This window comes from Halyomorpha halys, unplaced genomic scaffold, assembly GCF_000696795.3.
Source record: "Halyomorpha halys isolate HHAL.00 unplaced genomic scaffold, Hhal_1.1 Scaffold1184.1, whole genome shotgun sequence".
Classification (NCBI taxonomy): domain Eukaryota; kingdom Metazoa; phylum Arthropoda; class Insecta; order Hemiptera; family Pentatomidae; genus Halyomorpha; species Halyomorpha halys.
Window position 1 is genome coordinate 56,864 of NW_027105562.1, and position 22,290 is coordinate 79,153.

Below are 22,290 nucleotides of genomic sequence, written 5' to 3' on the forward strand. Positions count from 1 at the left end.
GTATTCGGATTGTTAATCATTTAATTTTTTCAAATAATTGATTATTCGTGTAAAATAATGACGAATACAAAAGTATTCGGATGGTTAATCGTCTTTTTTTTCCGAATAATTGATTATTCGAGAAGAAAATTCACGAATACAAATTTATTTGTCTCTCGTCAATCGAATAGTATTTGCCTTACTCTGGCCTTATTAATGCACTTAAAAATAGAGAGTATGTTGGGGAGATCCAATGGAAAAAAATAATTGCTCCCACTTTAACACACAACCAGTCAGGTCCTCCTATATCATAAATATGACTTATTGTTTTAAGTGGTTTTGATTTGTGGTGCCATGGAGATCACAAATGTATCACCTGTATCATCTACTGTCAGTCAAAATGTATCACCTGTATCATCTACTGTCAGTCTATTTTTAGTATTTGTTTATGTTGCCTACTCCGCATGCTATTGAAAAGGCCTAACAGGTCTTTTTCGTGAGTCTAGGTAATTATCCTATTATTTTTGGATATTTATTAGTTAAAAGTAGCCACTGCATGTAATTTGGCATGTACATTTACTCAAAGCAAATGACCAGACCAGTAAAATAGGGACCAAAAAAAACATTTGTTTATTATCGGTTCCTAAACTTTTTCCACCATGGCATCCTTTTGGGATGAAAAACATTATGCGGCACCCTTATGGGACTAAAAAAAATGTCTGTGGTACCCTTGATGAGCTAAAAAAAAATATAAAAATGTTGCAACAATTATGCTTAGAGTGTTGAGTATGTAAGAAATAGAAAAAACAGTATAAAGTAAATGCTGAAATGCACTGTTTATTCACTATTTCAATTTGATAACTTTTTTAAAAATATTTTCAGAAAGTGGCATTTCCTTTCTGCAGAAATATGCCTGGGGCACTCTCTTTGGGAACTGCTGCACTAAACTAGCAATAAATCACAAGATTGAACCCTCATAATTGATCCTAGGATGGGCAAGTAAGGAAAAAGCACACCAAAGTACATATTTTTTTATTTAAGTCTGTATGAGACCTATGTTATTCCATCATTTTGGACACCTGTTTCCACACATAGGCTCTTAACATCCTCACACAATTTCCCCATTTAGGCTACGGCTGTTTGGTATGAGAGGCATCTTGATTTTACAAAACAGATTGAATTTAATCATGAATCCTGCTTAAAGATCTGCCTTCTGGACCTCAAGGAGCTCTCGTGTTTCCCAATTCTAAGGAGCTCTCATGTTTCCCCATTCTAAGGAGCTCTCGTGTTTCCCCATTCTAAGAGGCTCTTCCCCTCTAACTGTAGAAAATATTTTCTCAGATCTTACCTATGTCAAACCTTTAACTTCTATCACTCTTCCTACATCTACAATCTCCTGCAACTCAAATCCTCAGTCCACTCACAGGAAACGAGATGCCACCTTTCTGACATCTAGCCCCCAATCCACAGAACCGAAACATTTGGAAACTGCTAGTTACCATTGTCTATTGCCCTCTAGAATTCCCTCATAACATTTGCCATACTTCTTTCTTATTTTCATTCAAATCCCACCTTTCCCAATAACTTCTTGTATCCTAAACTGACTGTCTCAAATAATGACATCTTAATTTACGAATAAAATCATTATTAGAACAGAATATTTGTTTTTTAATATTCAATGAACACTCAATTAAGTATATATTTAAACATGACTCATACCATTAGCGGTGTGTATGTGTACATAATTCTGTATGCATAGATGTATATATGAAAGCATGTTTATACGCACATGCAGTACTTATGAAGTAATTCATTGTTTTAAGTTCTTTTATTCACTTTTTTATATTTCTTTTATTTTGAGTTTAGACTAAGAATTTATATTATTTTGTTTACTTTTTTTTTTTTTTTTAAATTGTTTTTACTGACTTATTTTTATTACTGAGGTTTCTGGTTAGAAAAGTTTTCTTATAAATATATATTTTTGTTCCTCTTAAGCAACCTAGTTCTTGAATAAAGTTTACTATCTATTCTACTCTATTTTAATGTGAAAACTTTATGGGCTAAATACATCAGGGAGTCATGTGAGCCATTTAAATGTGATTCCCAATTTTATATAGTTTTTGTTGTAGAAAAACAATTTCACAACTCAACATTTTTTTTATTCTATAATTTAAAAACGATCAAACAAACAGAAGATAATGCAAAAGTTCTATGCAATAGCCTTCGATAAAATTAAACATATTGTTTCCAGTCATAATGTTAGTTTAGCAGCTATAATCAAGCTATAACAAACCTTTAAAAAAACCAAAAAGTTATTAGTTTTTTCCCAGGTTTTTAAAGTTGAATTTCCTAACTTTTTTTATGATTAAATAAATCTATATTTTATAACATATTGATATGAAAATAAATACATAAAAATACCAACCCTGATGATGACTATGTGAACCATATCAAAAAAAATCACCTCTACAAATAAGGACACGGTATAGACTATAATGCATTACAGAACACTTAAACATAAACACTACTTCAAATATTTTAGCAAAAACAAACTGACCAGGTAATAGAAATGGGTAAATGCACACATTAAGAAATAAAATGTATTGGAGAAAAGTTAAGCACTACAAAGCCGAATTGTGTGAACTCCACTCGATAAATATAATTGAGGTGATACACACAGCACAGCAGCAAATAAATGGGGGAGTGATACTGTAGGGCTTAGTAGTGAACAAATTGATAAAAAGTTAAAAAGTGCTGAGCCTACTCATAAACCTTTAAACGATATGCCAAAACTAGGTGGGAGGATTTCGTTAAGATTTATCTAGCAGATCTGGGTTGGACAGTGGCTGGTGGAGAGACATTTGTAAACATTTAATGGTATATCCATTGAGCATTCGGGTTCGATAAGTCTCTTGTTTATTTGCTTAATAAAGACTTCTTTATCACAGACCGAGGAATAAACTGAAAAAAAAAATTGGGTAATTGCAACATGAAACATGGTTTAAGACAGAACACATGTTTTGCAGTATGTTAAGATACACTCTCTGAATTTTCTAAAACAGCATTGTTTTTTAATGACAGACCGACAGTACCTAAAAAGACAATATGAATAAACTCTTCTTGTAGAAATTTTATTTTTTCATCTATTATGTGTACAGTTAAATGTAAATATTTTTGTAATAATTAAATAATTCACTAATTATTTAATGTTACTAATCCAAATAACCAAAATTATTTCAAATAATATATTGGATTACATTTTTTACATTAACCTCATTTTTATGTTATACAATGATACAAATTTAACAGTTGCACTTTATTTTAAAATTGCTACACTTTATAGATAAATTATATTTAACACTAATTTTGAAATTTGAGAAACATAATATTAAATCAAAAATAGAGAAAAAATACATATTATTAGAATTTATTATATGTATACTCTTAAACCCCTAGCAGATATATAGTGGTCCACCTCAAAATAGAAGGAAGCTGATCAATACTGTCACCAAAATTCCATACCCCTAAATTCTTTAAATAGAAATAAAATACCGACCTAAACCAAATGTCATCAAGCCCAGGTCTCTGTTTTTTGGTTTAGTGAGAAAACAGAATAAAGATTTGAAAGTCTATTACCAGTACATGTGGCTGTGGAGACAGTTTACTAGCAACTTACAATTAGGGTTCCTTACTTCACCCATTTTCAAAGAGGTTGGGGAGAAGGAGAACTAAAATGATGACACTTAGTTCAGATCCGATTCATACCATAAATTATCTCTCAAGGGTCAAATAATACTCTTTTAAAGAAATCTGCTATATTAAAATGTAATATATATTTTAATTGCAATAAAATTAGTTAATTAAACTATATCAATTTTTTTTTCCATTATTCTTTTCAATTATTTCATTACCCATTATAATAATTTCTACATAGTACATTGTATTTAGTCTAGGAACAAGTAAAATCAATCAAATAAATACTCCTTAAGGGGTTACCATTAGAATTTTATTTTCATCTCTAATAGTAGAGAACTTAACCCTCAAAAGACGAGCGTATACATATGATTACAGCGACACATCATAAGATTAAGATTCTAGATTCAATCTTAAACTCTAGAAAGTCTTATCTCACTCTGGTGTAAGTTTCATGACAAAGAATCATCTTAAAGAGTTTTATAGGGTTTCTAATATAAGAATAATCATATGATCATGCCTGTCCTTCCTTGCGAAACAATTTTTGAAGAGAAGAGAACACCATACAAGAACAAATACAAATACCATTCAAGTTGAAAGGAGCATCACATTGAATCACAGTAGAATATGAAATTCTATGAAAGACATATGTGCACCCATTGCAAAAAGTATAATGATGGTTTATGCATCCTTGTTTTTGCTGAGTTACAAAGGAAATAATTATTTTCAGTGAACTATTTTTTTTTGTTTAAATCTTTTTTCATAGTTATTTCAGTTAAAAAAAGATCCATACTATATAGTAAACTTCTTCTATGTGACAAAATACAAAAAATTAAAACTTCCATTAACACTGAACAAATCATCTTAGGAAAGACTGAGCATTATCAAAGCCAATAATGAGCTGATTGCAAACCTGGTTTTTAAAAAATAATTTACATTAATTCAATTTCTCCATTAAAAAATAGTTATATTAAATCTTTTTCTTATTTTCTCGTCCATGGAGGATTAAAATAACTGAGGACCCTGGAAATTAGGAAGTTGGATAATTTTAAAATTGAAGAGCTATGACTTCTAAAATAGGGACAGATACAACTTAAACAAGCAGGTTTTATTTAATTGGCCCGAAAAAGTTCCTCTAGTTTACATAATCTACAAAAAAACAATGTTTTGTTATAAACATTCATAGAACAATCAATAAGCAACATTACAGAAAAGGTATGAAAATCTCACGTAGACATTTTTTTCAAAATATAAGTTCACTTAGAATTTTTTCAATCAAACATCTTCAATATTTAAAAGGTAATTCAATCATAAGGTTCACATAAAGAATCTTAACGCAACAATAGCAACTGATAACATGACAGATACCATACTTTAACAAATCACAAGATTAAAAATTGTTTAGGTAATCCAGGGCTAATCTTATTTATACGTATATTATTGTATTTTCAGTAATTATTTTATTAAAAACTGAATAAAGATCACATCCAATACAATAGGTAAATAAATGAATAGTACAAAACAATAATAATGATTGAAATAAAATTATAATTACACAGCCTTTCCAAGATATTCAAGGTAATTCACTAGAGTTAAACTAAACGTTAAATGTGATAATGATTAAACATCAGAAAAACATCAATATAGCAAATTAACTGAGGTTACCGAAAATATTCAAAATACCAAGTGATAACAGCATATGAAAATATAAGGACTTCTTCAATAAATAAGCATAACTTTTATTGTTCTCAAGATGTTTATTATTTATAAATAGAACTAATATAAGCAATCTTAGACAATTCAATGATTCCTAACGAAACGGTCAGTGAATGTCATAGTGAAATTACAGGAAAATGATAGTGCAGAGAGTCATTAGAACAGATAGAGTAAATGTATAGTAGAATAAGAAAATAAATAATTGTCAACATATGATGTTTTAAAAACTGCTCCAAATGACAGGCCTCCATAAGCAACTAACTATGTACATCACCTCAATAGATTGTCAACTACAGAAACAGAAGTAATAGATTATGTTGAATAATGACTTAAAAACATTCAAAGTAATAAAATATGACAAAAAGTAAAAATTAACCAAAACTATAACCTCTCTTTTAAACCTCATGATTTATAGGTATTAAATAAATGTAATATATTACCCCAGATGCAAAAAACATTAAAGTCTGTGTTCACATGATAAATTTGTCGTTTATACAAGAAGGTAATGATTTCTAAACTCAAACTTTAAAATTAACTACATGTCACAACTTAATATGAGTAAAATGCCATCTACCTGCAAGCTGTTTTCTCAATAAAAGAGCAGACTGTAGCTCTGACATTTAATTACGTAATGCTTAATACTCCTACAGAAAAATATATCTTCAACAATAAATAATGGTAAGAACAATAAGACATACATAAAGTGTGCAAATTCAGACGTTGAGTTACCAACCAAACAGAAACAAATCTCCTAACAAAATGGATACTGACAAATGGCGATGAAACACATTTAATTATTAGTATAATTATTATTATTTTTAATTATTATTTAGAAAAATACATAGCTGTAAATATGTATTCTAAATAATTCTTTAAAAATATATCAAAGAGGAAGGTGCATTCTAGCTTTTTCGTAAAGCTATTTTTAAAATATAACAAATTTGTAATGGGGGGCCTATGTGGGAAAATGTGAATATCACCTTTCTAGAAGAAATTTTCTTTCAAACAAAATTTGAACAAACATGTAGGGACTACAGACCATGTATCTTGACTAGAGCAGATAAGTAAAATAATGAGCACAAACTAACTAATGAAAAGGAAAACTGAAACTGATAAGCAACTTTTATCATTATTTTTAGACCCAATCAAATTGAGAGACTACTAATAAATATCTATATTATAATAAATATCTGTAATAAAATATGTTTTTGGGGTCTATGATGGTATAAAACTAAATAAAACCAAAATTATCAAAAAAGGAATGACAACACTTCGAATAAGACTTGAAATTTGCTCGAATGATTCTCTCGCTCAAATGATTCTCAAAAAAATATTGATTCTCGAAGATAAAATTTAGTGTCAGTAAAATCTTTACCAATTTTACATATTGCTTCCGGAAATCATAGACAACAATATACAACACAAAATAGAGCTCAAATCACTTTTTTGCGGGTCCAAATCCTAACTTGTTATGGTGATGTAAGATAGCTTAGGTCGCGACCTTGGATTGTCTACCGAATGTTTCCCAAAGCAGACTAGGATGATCCAATTTATTCAATTTTTTAAAATATTTGGTATTTTGAATAGCATGAACATATATTTTTTAGTATGGGAATACTTTGTAAAATAAAAGGCCATAGTACGCAGCTTTCACAAATGATTTCACAATTTTTTTTAATGAATCTAGTAAATCAATAACGTATTTGAAGGTTTGTTGCTTGGAAAATTCTTATTACCATGTCTATATTAATTTTTGACGTGACAACGTCTTATAAATCATTTTGCGGGATGCCATGTTAGAAAAAGTGTCCCGTAACGGAAGTAGATTGTGGGGGAGGTAATTAGTAGTGTAGTAGTGGGGGTAAGAGGATTATAGATGCTGAGAGTCATGCAGGCAAAAGTGTCCCGTAACGGAGAAGGTAGTGGTGGGGATGGGTAAGAGTGAGGTGGTGGGGGTAAGAGGATTATAGATGCTGAGAGTCATGCCGTCCGATTATGAATAGAATATTGGAAATAAAGTCTTAGAATTAAGTATAACTGTATAAATATTTTGTATAACCAAGCAAAAATAAATATCTGAATTCAATATGTGAACTGGTTTATTATTTCAAATATTTAACATTGGATTGATTTTAATTTATATTTATGTAATATTAGCATAGAGTATACGTTGTCACGGAAATATGTCGCCTCGGCGCTTAGCTACACGGGCACGGTTTTTTTAATTGTAAATCTCAAAAAGACTTTCATGAAACTAAAGTGACGTCTGTGTACGAGAAACAGGGCCTAACATTAACTAAACCGTTTTTGGCCGCCTACCGATTGTCACTGTTCATCTTCTGAATCAAAGGGTAATTTTGTGGTGAGTATATGGGTCATTCTCTTTTTTTTTGTGCTATTTTAACTACAGAGCATTTTAAGAATGAATGTGAATGATTTTTATTATTATTAACTTCCTCGAGGCTATTTCCTTCTTACTATGCAATGATTGGTATCTAGTTATAAAATATATAATGCTTGATTTGTAACTGCTTAGCCTTGTTACAAAGCTGAAACTGAGACTTTACAAGTTAATGGTACCAGTTCCTTTTGTAGTTAACAACACCTCTTTTGTTTTCTCACCCTTCTTATGATTTTACTATTTATATAATATGTTCATATGTTCAACATAATATTTGTATATCTGTTTTGTTTTTTTTTGGTTGGCTCTACAGACCTTGTTGATTTTTGGCCGCCCGAACCAGCCTTCTCCACACCTGCCTATCTTGGGCAACTGCTTCCCAGTTTGCAGCATGCAGCTCTTTCGCACCTCTGTTGAATTTGTCTATCCATCTGGTTTTTGGTCTCCTACATGGTCGCTTTCCTTCTATGCTGGCATTCATTGTAGTGTACAGGTGTCCTGATGGACTGCTTTGAGCCACATGATACGATTTTCCTTCCACGCAGACCATGTCGTTAAGATGGATTTTTTGGCTTACAATCATATACTTTGTTTTATCTTCATTTACTTGCAAACCGTTTTCCTCTGCTTCCCTCAATTGAATCTTTGCGAGTCTTTCCTGTCATCTTGATTACTTCCTAGGACCACAATTCCGTCCACGTATGCCAGGACTTTCATTCCGACGTGCGTTCCACCATTTTCTCGTGATGTTCTTCTAATCACTTTTTCTAGGGCTAGGTTGTTGGTGAGAGTCTATCTCCTTGTCTCAAACTTGTTCTGACTTTAAAGGCTTCAGATACTTCTTGTATCAGGACCATATTTGTATATGGCCTTGAATAATTATGTTATATGTTAGGTTTTATTATAATAATAGATGTGATCAAAGACCTGGAAACCGAGATAAAAATCAGAAGGCTGATGTTCAAAGGAAAAGGATGAAGGAGGAAAGATTAAACAAAAAGATCTTTAACAAAATTTCCAGCGACAAAAGCATTGGAGGACACACGAGGAAATGAGAGAAGAATTAAAGAACTTTAAAATTTCAGATATCGACTGTCTAGATAGAGGCACACACAGGAAAATACTAAAAAATCTCACCAATATTGGAAGAGGAAAAAAGAAGGGTACGAAGTGGCCCGAAGAAAGAAAAGAAATACAGCGATAAAAGTGAAGAAGTGAGAATATTTCAAGTATTTTAAAGCTTTGTCCTGCATTCTACGGCCAGTCAAAAGTGCTTTTTGTATCAAAGAATAGGACATCGACTACAAAAAACATCGATGTATTTAATGTATCGTTGCTTTAAATACATTACTAAAAAAAATCGATGTTATTGAACAACTATTTCAGAAACATAAGGTCTGTTCCAACGATCACGCATTTAACGGCCTGTCAGAAGTGTTTTTTTAAACAAAGAAACCTATATCGACTACAAAAAAACATCGATGTTTTAAAATATCGTTACTTACAATACATTACCCAAAATACATAGATGTTTTTGAACAATTATTTCAGAAACATAAGGTTTGTTCCAACGATCCGCATTCTACGGCCTGTCAGAAGTGGGTTTTGAAATTAAGCATCCGACATCGACTACCAAAAACTTCGATGTTTTAAAATATCGTTACAATACATTACCCAAAATACATCGATGTTTTAAAATATAGTTGGTTACAATACATTACCTAAAAAAATCGATGTTTTTGTAGTCGATGTGGGATACTTAGTTTCATAAACCACTTCTGACAGGCCGTAGAATGCGTGATCGTTGGAACAGACCTTATGGTACTCAAATGGATGTTCAAAAATATCAATGTATTTTGGGTAATGTATTGTAAGTAACGATATTTTAAAACATCGATGTTTTTTTGTAGTCGATGTAGGTTTCTTTGTTTAAAAAACCACTTCTGACAGGCCGTAGAATGCGTGATTGTTGGAATAGACCTTATGTTATTCAAATGGATGTTCAAAAACATCAATGTATTTTGAGTAATGCATTGTAAGCAACGATATTTTAAAAACATCGATGTTTTTTGTAGTCGATGGCGGATTCTTAGTTTCAAAACCCACTTATGACAGGCTGTAGAATGGAGCATGCGTAGTCTTTCTGTTTACTGAAATGGTTAAAAAAAAAATCGATGTTTTAGCATTGAACATCGATGTTTTTTTTATCGATGTCGCATCTCAAAACAAACACCCACACACATATGGTGGCAACCTACCTCGACTGTTACAAAACCGTTGCAAACAGTTGGATGTATTCACAGTTTGCCACAGAGCAACATTTATACAATAAAAAATGAAGTTTTACATCTTACTTCAACATACCCTCTTAAATATTAATTTTTTATCAAATTTAGTTTACATAATTTTCCTTACAAAAAGAGGATTAGCAGAATTTTCATTTTACAATATTTTACATATATTAATAAAATAATTTTTAAATTACATTATTAGTTTCGTGCACAGAAAAAACAATAAAAAACTTTTTAAGTTACAATATTTGAACATTTGGATCAACACAAGGTTTAACTGTATTCCTTCAAATACTGAATCCCTTTTCCTTTCTTGGTTTCTTCTTCTTTTTCTTAGTACCAGTATATTTCTATACTTATTCCTCCTAAATTATCTGTTTCGCAATCCAGATTTTTTTTCATCAATGTCCCAATTATCTTCATCTGCATTTAATGCAGGGTGTTCTTAATCTTTTTCACATATTTTTTTTTTTTTTTTTTTACTTAAAGTTAACTTTTACTTTCTGTAACTTTTCTTTAATCTCACTAGGTTTCTCTTTCTGTTTTTGTTTTTTCTTGAAGTTTTAATGTTTCTTAGCCATTCCTACCACAATTTCAGTCTTTACCTTTTCTCTAGAATCATCTGTGCATCTTAATGATCCTTCAAGTCTGCTAGTATACCTATTTATCTGTAGCTTTTTCTTCCAAACTTTTATCAGATTTTTCTTCCAGTTCTCTTTCATCTTTAGGTAAATTTTCATCTGAAGGTGAAATAGCTGATTCTTTATCAACCCCAACTATACAGTCTTTAATAAACACAGATGTTTAATTTTCTTCTTTCATTTCTTTTTTGGCTGCAGGTACATAAGTAGCATAAGCCTTCACATTTGAATCAACCTCCAAGTTTACAAAATACAATCCCCAGGAATCTTTTTCTATCTCGGTATTATTCTTTACAAATTTTAATTTGTCTTTAGAAAAAGTCACGTATCCACCATTCTGTGTTATTTTATTCACAGACAATTAATTTCTGCTGAGATCTGAGATGTACATTACATCCTTCAGTTGACACTTGTCACTTTTTACACAACCAACAATTTTGGCTGTCGTGGATGCACAGTTTTTAGCCAGATCTACATCAGCATCAATATGTTGCGTCTGCGATAATACACTTATATTGTTGGTCATATGTCTCGGGGAACCTGAATCTAAGACCCATTCAGTTGATGATTTAATTTAGCTTTCAGTAATGAATGAAGCTGCTGACGTTTTCTCTTTGTTTTTACGAAAGAAGCAGTCCTTCTCTCGGTGGTTTGTTTTATTACATATACCACAGGTTTTTTCTTGGATGGGCATTCTTTACTCACATGTTCTTCTTTAGAGCAAGAAAAACATTTCCTCTTGTCAGAATAGTTCTCCTATTTCTTTCTACATATGTTCTAAACGCAACTGGAATGTCTGTTTCCTCAATAGCATTAGTAGAGCATCTTTCCTCAGCCATCAATCTTGTAGTTAAATTAGAAAGAGTTTTCATATCGGAGCCTGTGCTTTCCCAAGCACTTATGAAATATTTATACTGCTCTGGAAGTGTAGTTATTACTTTGGAAATGATCATATCATTTGGTAAATCATTTGCCATTCATTTTAATCTAAATGCCAAATTTTCGATAAAGCTTATATCGCTTGTCATGTCTATCCCTGTCTTAAATTTAAAATTAAAGAACTCTTGCAAAAGTTCAAACTTTTGGTGAGAAACATCTCTCTCATAGATATCATATATTTTGGAATACATTTGACTTGCAGTAGTACAAGTCAAAATATGAGTTAATGCTCTCTGATTCACTGTTGTTGCCATTAACTTTTGGGCTTCAGCATCATTTTGTAAGTACACCTTATAATCTTTACTTTGCTGGTCTCTGGGAGGCTCAAGATCTTTATAAATAACTTGAAACAACCGAATTGCTTTAAAGAAGATGTTACCTTGAATTTCCACATTTGGTGGTGCTCAGGTCCTTTCAGTGGCTCAATCTGATGTATTTCATTAAAGCTGCTGAGATTAATTTTATATTAACGAACTTTAACTGTTTTTACTTCACGAAGTATTTGAACTCGAACAAACATTACCGCACTATTTTTACTGTCACTAGAAATTTTTAATTTCGCGAACAGCCTGGGCCCATAACCTGTGGAACACGGGGGGTGGTGTTCAAAATGTTTTTACTGTTTTATTAGTTACGGTTAAATGACATAAAACGTTCTTACTGTAGTGAGAACAAACAATACAACACCCAGTTTGATGGCAACCTTCCGACTGTTACAAAACCGTTGCAAATGGTTCGATATATTCACAGTTTGCCGCAGAGCAACATGTATACAATAAATAATGAATTTTTACATCTCACTCCAACACTTATAACCCCTTTATTGTGACCAGCACAAAAAATATCAGAGAATGAAACTGTAGTGAGGGTGTTGCAATTATCTCACAGATAGCCTCGTTACTGCGTGTTCATTCATAATCTCAGTGTAACCAGAGTTTGAAGAAAATATAGGGTAGACGGAATTACCAAAAGATCACTAATATTTCGAAGTTACCTCAATACTGTAGAAAACAATGCTTCCGACTTTATTAAGGAAAGGTTACACTAGCAGAGAGCACCAGTTTCCTGATCTAGCGGATGACAAGCACGAGGGGAACCAGTCGCCAAACTTGCGAGCTTGAGAAGGCGAAGAATTTTTAAGTAACAACTCCGAAAAATTCGTGTTGAACTAGTAGAGATATCTTTGTGAAATCCTCAAGGGACTCAAAGTATAACCTACCACTCTGTCATGAAAGACGGATCTCATTCAAAACATTGACGTTGATATGCGTTTTTAAATTGAATTTATTTGGGCTCATACAGGACTCTGTGAATGAATTTTATTGGTAATATATCGAATGATTTGCTATTTTTGAGTTTTCATTTAATAATTAATTGATTGGTCTTTTTCTATATGTTACTTCATGAGATTCCATGTCTTCCAGACGACTTGGTGCTTTAGTGGATTCTTATGGCTGACGCTAGATCAGACGTGCAGCTGAAACCATCGAAGCGGAACTGTAGGGGCCCACACACACTCAATATCAAAATTTCGCCAATATATTGAACATCTTAGGGGTAGATTGTAGCACAAATACAGAATCGCGTTGTATATATACTTAATTTAATAATATTGACTGTGTAAGGTGGGCTTATGTCTTTACCTGGTGACACATTAAAATTAACGAGATGGATTCCTAACTTCAGTATGAAGTTAATTTTACCCTCTAATTCAACTCCCTTCATACCGAAGAATCCCATTTTCCCACTATTCAGACAAAAGAAAGAATTGGGTAAAAAAGATGGCAGTGTCATTTAAAACTACATTGAAACCATTTTAACTTGGTATACCGATTCGAAATATGAAAATGCCTGGGAGCATAAATCATATGATAAAAATTTGTAATCATATAAATCTCAGTTCTATCTAAACAATCACCAGAAACCTGTACACAAATAGAGATTTTGAAAATAAGTAAAAGAATCGCAAAAGATTTAGGATATATTTAAGAAAGATAATCATTCCTAGATAGATATTGATCAAATGTATAAAGGTTGTAATAGAATTATTAAAAAGAATACATAGATGATTGAGGGAGGGAATAGGAAGTCAAGAAATGGGTTATGGACTGATGAGGTTGGACTAGATTTTCGTTACGAATTTATTCCCTACACCAATTGATCTAGATGGCATCATGAAAAAATGCGGTTTGCCAGGAACAGGACAGTCATGAAAGGAAATATAAGCTCGTAAATTAATTTTTGTAAATATATCCATTTAAATAAGCAGAAAGGTTCGTGAAAATGGAAGATAAGGAAAGTAACTTGTTCAGACGGCGAGGTTGGGAAAGGCGCTTGTCGATAAAGGGAGATAACACATTCCAGGGAATGGGAATAATACCAACAGAGTCAATCATCGTAGCAAAGTCCATGATGATTAAAACTTACTAATCCATTGAGAATAGCAAATCTTGAGTTATTTTTAAGAAGAGTTTAATCAGATTGGTGAGAACTGAGGTTAGCTTTATTCTTATTATTTCCTCAAGGAACGGAAGATTCAGCAGCAGGACAATTTTTCCAAATATTTAGCCTAATTTCAGGAGCAGGAAAATTTTGGAATTTATATTATTACAATTTTTTTTTCGGGAACACACAGCTATGGTGTAGGATTAAAAAAAATGGGAGAGAGATAGTTATAAATTATGTTGATATTGGGATCTAGCTACTAAATATGGACAGCTGAGAGTAAATCACAAGCGGAAATACAGAATAATGAAAATGTTTGAGAATATCAATTAATATAAAAATGTAAAGAGGGAGTTAAAAGAACATTCGGAGGAAGTATAGGTAAAATCTATAGTCAGTGCATGTAACTTCTTTGGCTTTAATACTATCGACTTATTACAGATTTTCTTATCTATGTTTAAACCTGGCAGTCTAATGGCAGGTTTGCGATTTAAGTTCCAAAATGTTCTATGTAGGTATTGTTTTATCCTATGTTTACTTTTATATTGGTTTACTATAAAAATATTATGCTTTACTTAACATCAACTATGCTAATGAGTAATTTCTTTTTTAAAAACAGTTTTTATAATTTTCATGTGTTCCTATGATTTATTAGTTATTGTAGAATAAAATGCTCACATGTATATGAATGTGATGAAAACATAGGTTCTTTATACTTAAAGAACAGATACTTCTGTGTAATAACAAATTCCTATTTCAATTTATTAGGAACATTATGACATAATGTTTTCAATAAATCAGTTCTTGTGAATACTAAACTTTTATGTTGATGTTATCCAGAGAGATGTGGCTATTTGCATTTCTCTCACAACCATTTAAACGTTTCTTGATTTAATTGTTATTATTGTTCCTTCGTACTAGATGGATTTTCTGTTGATTCTAAGGGAATAATTTGTAACAACGGTTTGTTTATCAATGGTTTCGTTCATAATTATAAGGTAAGATCATTCAACCATTTATTTTTAATTGAAAGAAGGGGATTCCCCAAGATAGACATTTTTGTGCTACATTTTTTTCCCTCAATGCGATAAATCTCTTGCGTGACCCTCCTTTTGCTATTTTTGTTATTCTATTATTCTTGAGTCAAACTAACAATATTTTGAAGATCATGCTATATCCAAAATATGGGAAGGAAATAGTAAATTTGTTATTATTGTTTTTTCTTATTACAACCAATTCGTTTATTTACATATGGGATTACTAAATTCTTTATGAAAGAGTTTTTCTTAAAATCTAATCAATTGTGTTAAATTTAAGACAGTGTTAAATTTATAACTTATTTGAAATTTAATTGTGAATTATGTTTATATTTGGTAGTAACAAAATCATGCACATGTAAAAATAAGATAGTAATTATTTTTACAATTTGTTTAAAATATGGATTTTATTTCACAATTAAACTTTGCTCTTAATTTTATTTATTTATAGTTCTTATTCTATTATTACCTCAAAAATAATTATATGATAATGTAATAAAAAATTGAAGCAATATAAGTGACAATAATCCTTGAAAATATAAAAACAGAAACACCTGATGTGTAGAGTAAATAATGCACACCTTTTCTGAGCTAAAGGGATAAAAAATGAAAGAATGTATAGAAACTCTATTCTTTATCTCTCTAGTCATATTATTTAGTCCAAGACACCTTTAAAATTTTTTTTTGAAGTTTTGAACACACTTTGTCAGTGTGGATAAATCCTAATGACTTTTCGAAAAATTAGTTGAAATAATTCATCTTCTCTGTACGGGCACACTCTCTTTTAGATACACTTACTGTTTAATAATTTATTACTATTGTTTATTTACCATTATGTATTTTAGTTTTCAACTTTTCTTAACATTATGCTAGCTAGCTAATGACATTCTGTAATCACTCACCTGATCTTACCTTATTGACTTTAAAATCTTTATCTTGATGATATTTTTAATTCTATTTTGATGGAATATGTCATTATCAAAGAGTTGAGTTACTATCCTGCGCATTTACTTCTATCGACAACCTTAGAGATGTAGTTTCCAGTTATAGTTCACAATAGCCTTGGAACTGGTCTGTGGAAGCATTTGGAGTGGTTTATAGTTCAAATTTTGGCCTTGTGGTCTGCAGAATTTCGTGGGTTGTAAGCCATAGCATTAGAGTTCATTGCGGTATTTGGTGTGATTTAGAGTTGATTAATTGTTTCATAGGCACCTTTTATTATTATTTCATCAACATATATACAGAATCAGAAATCATAATTTAATAATCAGCCATTTGAGTGTGTATTCTTGAATATTCGCAGTAATATTGTTTACAATTTTTAATGAAAGTGAAAAACATGTATTGGTTTTAATGGACTTGTATGTTTTCAACATCGGTCACCTCTCCTGTTGTATAATTCAATTATACCCGGGGTTTGATTGTTGGGGGATATTACCCAAATTACTTTAAATTTGCTGGTAATGTTGGAGTGGAATGTATTTGAAATAAATTATAATTGTAATGAACAAAATAAAACCTCTATTCTTTTAATATTTATAAAACAATTGATTGTGTCTACTTTGCCAAAAGAATTACAAAATAAATATTAGAATTTGAATTAATTTTGATGTGCTATGTTTTCAAGGAATAATGTTAGGGATTATAGGTTATGTGGTTTGAATATTAAGTTGGAAGATTGGTTTCTCTCCTGTTATTTTCCTCTTATCTTGCCGCCGCCACCACCTCTCTCTCCCGAGTGTGATGACGTTCTACTCACTCATATCTATTTATAGAAAGTGGCCTTCTTAAAATGTGCTAGCTCTTTCTTCAGCTGTATAATATAAATTATTGTTCTTTTGTTTCTGTTTATCATATTATAGAACAGTTATACCATTAATGAAAAATGTGTTGTACAGCTATAGATTAAAACCTATGTATATTAAAGTGAGGATGGTGTTATGAATGATAAAGTAGGGAATAGAATTACAGAGGGTAAACTATTGGTTAAAATAGGATAAGTCAATATTTGCCGTAGTTTGTTAGCTGTAGCATATTAATCTGATGGACAAGAATTGGTGTGGGAGAGGTTGAAAAGGATTTGAAGAAGATATGAGATGTCCAGGTAAATTGAATAACTTAGTTTAGAAAAGATGCCAGTAAATACTTCAAGTCATGGTAGGGATTATTGAGCTTCCACAATATACTTCATAGAACTGGGAAAGGGAGGCATATTTTTGGATGTATCAATCAGAGCAATATCTTGTTTAATCATTATATCTATCTTGTATTCAAGAACCTAAAAGAAACCTCCATGCACAAGATATTAGTTGTAGTATATAAAAATTAAATAGAGAACTGGAAGTATTAGCATCGAAATTAAAGAAGATTATGGAAGAAGTTTAAATACTTTCAATTGGGAAAGGTGTAGAGCCCAAAAATTGGTGATTGAAGTTCCCGAGAGTGCCAGTTCTCTTGAGCATATGTTGATGAACTGCTAAAATAAGTCTCAAAACTCAGATTATATATCAAGACATGATTGCTAGCGTGACAATGTTTCAGAAGAAAGAGTCCGAGTAATGGAACCAGGTGCATACTAGGCTTTATGGTTTAGAGTAGAAAATGTTTTTAAGAAGTCTAGAATGATGTAGATAGATATTTTTTTGTTTGTTAATAGTGGATAGAAGGCTATTTTTAGATTATATTTAATTACGTGTACAAGATGACAACCTTATGTCATGGATACAACTTATTTTTCTTTTATGGGCTAAATATCAGTAATATTACTTATGATGATTGTGCTCATCTATATTGATTAACTTATAATAATAATGATGAATTATTTTATCGTTACAGTCATTGTGCCAAGACAACTTATTGTGCATCGCCACTTCAGTGAAGGTGTTAATTATATTAAAAACACTAATTTATCATCCCTAAAAAGAGGAACTGGTGGTCGATCAAGCTTTAATGGAATTGTTGCCACAGTTTTTGGGTCGTCCGGATTTCTTGGAGGATATGTTTGCAATAAACTTGGAAAAATTGGTACTCAGGTATTGTATTTCTTTTACCATATTAAATTATTATAATTTTTGAATTATAAACAATTAAACTTTCCACAGTAACTCTTGTTTATCATATGGTGAGATATAGTTCTGTGTAGGTTTGTCTGAAAACATTTTCCCCTTAATGTGTTGTATTCAACATTTGATATGAATTGCCTGTTAAATGTTTGATATGTTATTAGGAAAATATATCATTTTTCTGACGGGAACCATTAGTTAAATCAATCAATTAATCTTATGAACTGAGGTACTTGGAGGTGGTATGAAGGTTATCCTCTTGATCGAATCATTTGTTTGTAGAGATTCTGTTATTATTATAAATAAGATAAACACCATTTGAGGAGCACTCTATCAAAATTTAGTAATTATAACAGTTCTGGCTAGTAACAGCTACTATTTAATATCTCTTATTCAAATGTCTTTTAATATTCATAAGTATTAACAAATTAATTATTGTTTAGGACATAAATTATGCATTGTAAATATGTATCAAATTATAGTGAAATGTGAATTGGTTTTATCAAACTATTTTTTTTATAATTCTATGCATGGTATTTATATATAAAGATATTATTGGATAAGTATTCCGAAGCATGGACTCAGAATGGAACATAATTTCTATTATAGTAGTCATGGAAATAAAAATTTGGTAATTATAGTTTGTTGTGTTAAATATGTTATAGTATTGAATTGTAATTATTTTATGTGTATTTGTAAGCAGTTAGTAACTCAGAGGCGGTCTTTGACCAGATGTTTATTTAAATGATTGGAGTAAAATTGATTCAGAATTTATTAGAGAGGAGGAGAAATCCTCTTTTTTGATAAAAAGTTGTTTTTTATGTATAGATGATTAATTTAGTTATGTTTTTATTTTTATGTAACAACGTTTGATATTGTTAATTTATGTTATTGAACCAAAAAACAAGCTAACCAATTTTCATCAGTCAAATATGAAGTAAAAACATGTCATTCAAAATAAAGAAGATAGTGGCGCATGTCCTTCCGTTGTCCGTTGAATTGCTGTCATGTTGAGAACATTGATTAAAGTGTTATCAACTTTTGTTATTTTTTATCATAATTGTATTTACAGAAAATTTAAGAAACAATAGAAGTAGAGAATTAGTATTAAAGAAAAATATTCATAAAGGAAATCATAAGCAAAAACTCAAAACTGTTGTGCTATAAATACATCGAACATCTAGACAGGACTCTCGGGTTTAGGGATCACTGGTTGTTTGGATGGCAGTTGGAATGGACGTGTCCGGGAAACTAGGCATCTATCTCCTGGAAGATGTGAGGTGGACCACCCTTTGTCTACTGTCACTGGTAAACATCTAGAAGAAGAAGACATCAAGAATCATCCAAGAAGAATAAGATCACTTTTTGTTTGGATCACCGGGTGAGAGGTCGTCTTCTGGAAGCAGAGGTGACTAGAATCCTTTGTAGACTGTTAGATATAGCATTTTGGGAAAGAAGACATCAAGAACCTTCAATCATCAAAAGAAGATTACGTAATTTGGTTAGTTTTGCTCTACCTATAATTTAAATACATTTGTACTAGTAGCTATTAATTTGGTTGAGTATTATTAGTAGTTGTGTTTTGATTGTCTGGAAAACCCGTCCTGAGAGTCAAAAATGTTATGAAATTTAAAATAAATTCTCCTATATGTTTAATATTAAAGCTTTTCAGTTGAACCTAAGCTATACTTTAGATATGAGAATAATTAAAAACTATTGAATTCATCTTTATTTATTTTAAATAAATCTTGAATATTACAGTTTAATGGGTGTTAAAAATCAATATTTTAAATAAAAAATGATCTTATCTTCTTGAGATCCCCCTATAATAATTTTTATGATTATTTGTCCAAAATGTGGATATATTAATTATAAGAGATAGTTGACCATGGATGATAAATGAGGAGAAGATGGTTGGGGGTGCGGTCAATGAAAAACACAAATAAGTACGATTAACTTATTCTAATGTGCCGACGTTTCGGCTAGAGTTTCTAGCCTTCTTGAGGGCTAAAAACAAAATAAGATAACAACCACAGTAAGTATAGAAAAATAAAAAAATATAAAAAGAAAGTATAAACAGAATAATTTTACACATATAATGAATACTTTTACAAAATAGAATTAATAAAATGAAGTGATGAGAGAAGCGGGAAATAAAATGTATACATAGGTAATTGAAAAAGTGGGTACAATAACACTTAAGGAAATGAAATAAAAATAAAGTTATATAATGCAAAGAAGTATGAACATATTAGTTATTATTAATTTAAAATTTAAATATAAAAAGAAAATGAAAATTGAGAGGAAGAAAATATATGTAACAATAATAGATGATAAAGAGGCAAATTATAAGTATAGTATACAAAACTTATGACGTGGGTAAGGAAAATGGATAAAAGTGGAGAAGATAAGGGGAAAGAGTAAAATAAAGAAAGGGGAAAGAAAACAAAAAAGAAGAATAAAAACGAACCTGTTCGCTGGAAGATCGAGCGCCTAATAATGGTTACAGCGCAAATGGTGGTCAAACTCAGAATTAAAAAAGCCGTTACAGCAATGACTAAGTGTATTTTATAAAGAAAACGTTACGAGAGAGTGAAAATAAATTTTTATTTATAGAAGGCTAGAAACTCTAGCCGAAACGTCGGCACATTAAAATAAGTTAATCATACTTATTTGTGGATATATTAACTTTCAATGGAATGTTCCATGTGTTAATTTTAAATGTATGCTTATTCTTCCGTTCCCATTGTGGATATAGCTAATCGTTTGTTTGAAAAAGGTGATATTGTCTCCTCATGCTTTATCTAATTCTTTTGAAAACATGGTTTCTGTCAAGTGGTCCCTTGGAGATTTGTGCTTTTATTCCTGGTCATTTCTGACATATGGGGAGGTTGTCTACAATGTACCACCCTGTTTTAACCATGATGGTGACTAGTGGTCAACTTTTCATTTTGTGGGAACACTAAAATGGGAAATAAAAGTCCAGGTGTACAGCTTTGGTAGACATGCAGGCGACTAGGCTTAAGAATGTCTAACCTAGCACTGCTTTACGACGTTGTGATTTCCTGATTAAGAACAGACTGCCAAAGTCGACTCCAACATGCAGAAACACTATCCCTTCTTAAAGTCTGAAGCTTGGCAATTTTACCCATCAATGGAGGACAGGGTAACTTGTTGGCCTTGTAAGTAGCGTAGGCACTTAAAGACCCGTTTGTGTATCAGAGAACTTGCAGGGTACCATCCTATTCTATCCATGGTGAGGGGTCAAGTTTTCATTTTGTGGGATCATGACAGGAATAAAAGTCGACACCCCTGGCTGGATTTGAGCTGTGATGCTGAAGTTCCAAGGCTGTAAAGACCTACACAACTCCTACAGATGGCCCCTGGGGTGGAGGTGCTTACTTCAGGATACTTAAGACCACGCCTTTGCACCTTTATAAATGGTCATTCGTATCATTGGTCATCATGTGGGAGTACCTGAGATCCCAAAATGCCCTTTCTATTTTGCATAATCCATTTATTGATCGATTCTATGCATTAGTCTGATTTTATTAGTCTAATAGTAGGTCTAAGTTTCTTCTTATAGTAACTCTTAAGATATGTCATCTCTCTCTGTCTTTTAATAACTTTTTGATTTCCTGTCTTGCTCTTCATATAAAACCTTGTATTGTATGCTTAACAGACTGTTGTATAAATCTAATCTTTCTGTTTGCCCATTTTGTCATCTGCTGTGATCGTGGTCACTTGCTGTGTACGGGGCTTTGGGTGTTCTAAGCCCAAGAGGAGTTCCCTGTACACATATTATATTTAATTTATTCATATATTCCTATATTTATATTCTGCGTTTGTATATCTATATTTGTATTCTATGTATTTATATTATGTATTTTCTATATTTGTATTGTATATCTCTATCGGTTCCTGATGGAAACCGACTGAAAAAGACCCCCTTGCTATGGTATGCTAGATATGAATATTTATAAATCATTAGAGCTCTTCTACAACGGTATTGTGTTTACCAATTTATTATGCTATTATTATGAGGTGGTATACTGGGATTCTTAATTATAAAGTAAAGTCTTTGTT

At 31.3% G+C, this 22,290-nt stretch overlaps 2 protein-coding genes across 2 annotated transcripts in view; one reads left to right on the top strand and one right to left on the bottom strand.

Moving 5' to 3' along the window:
• Positions 1-6,142, bottom strand: part of LOC106688720 (ubiquitin-conjugating enzyme E2 G1) — a gene marked incomplete in the record, with an annotated part of 54,714 nt that extends 48,572 nt beyond the window's left edge. Inside the window, 1 exon segment of the mRNA XM_067051927.1 lies at positions 5,963-6,142. Coding sequence (XP_066908028.1) covers positions 5,963-6,008 — 46 coding nt within the window.
• An 8,350-nt stretch (positions 6,143-14,492) lies between these two features.
• The window catches only part of LOC106688721 (NADH dehydrogenase [ubiquinone] 1 alpha subcomplex subunit 9, mitochondrial), a 22,891-nt gene continuing 15,093 nt past the window's right edge, over positions 14,493-22,290 (top strand). Inside the window, exons 1-2 of the mRNA XM_014433304.2 lie at positions 14,493-14,616; positions 17,978-18,174. Of these exons, the coding sequence (XP_014288790.1) occupies positions 14,559-14,616; positions 17,978-18,174 (255 nt within the window). The 5' untranslated portion in view covers positions 14,493-14,558. The remainder of the gene's footprint in view (positions 14,617-17,977; positions 18,175-22,290) is intronic.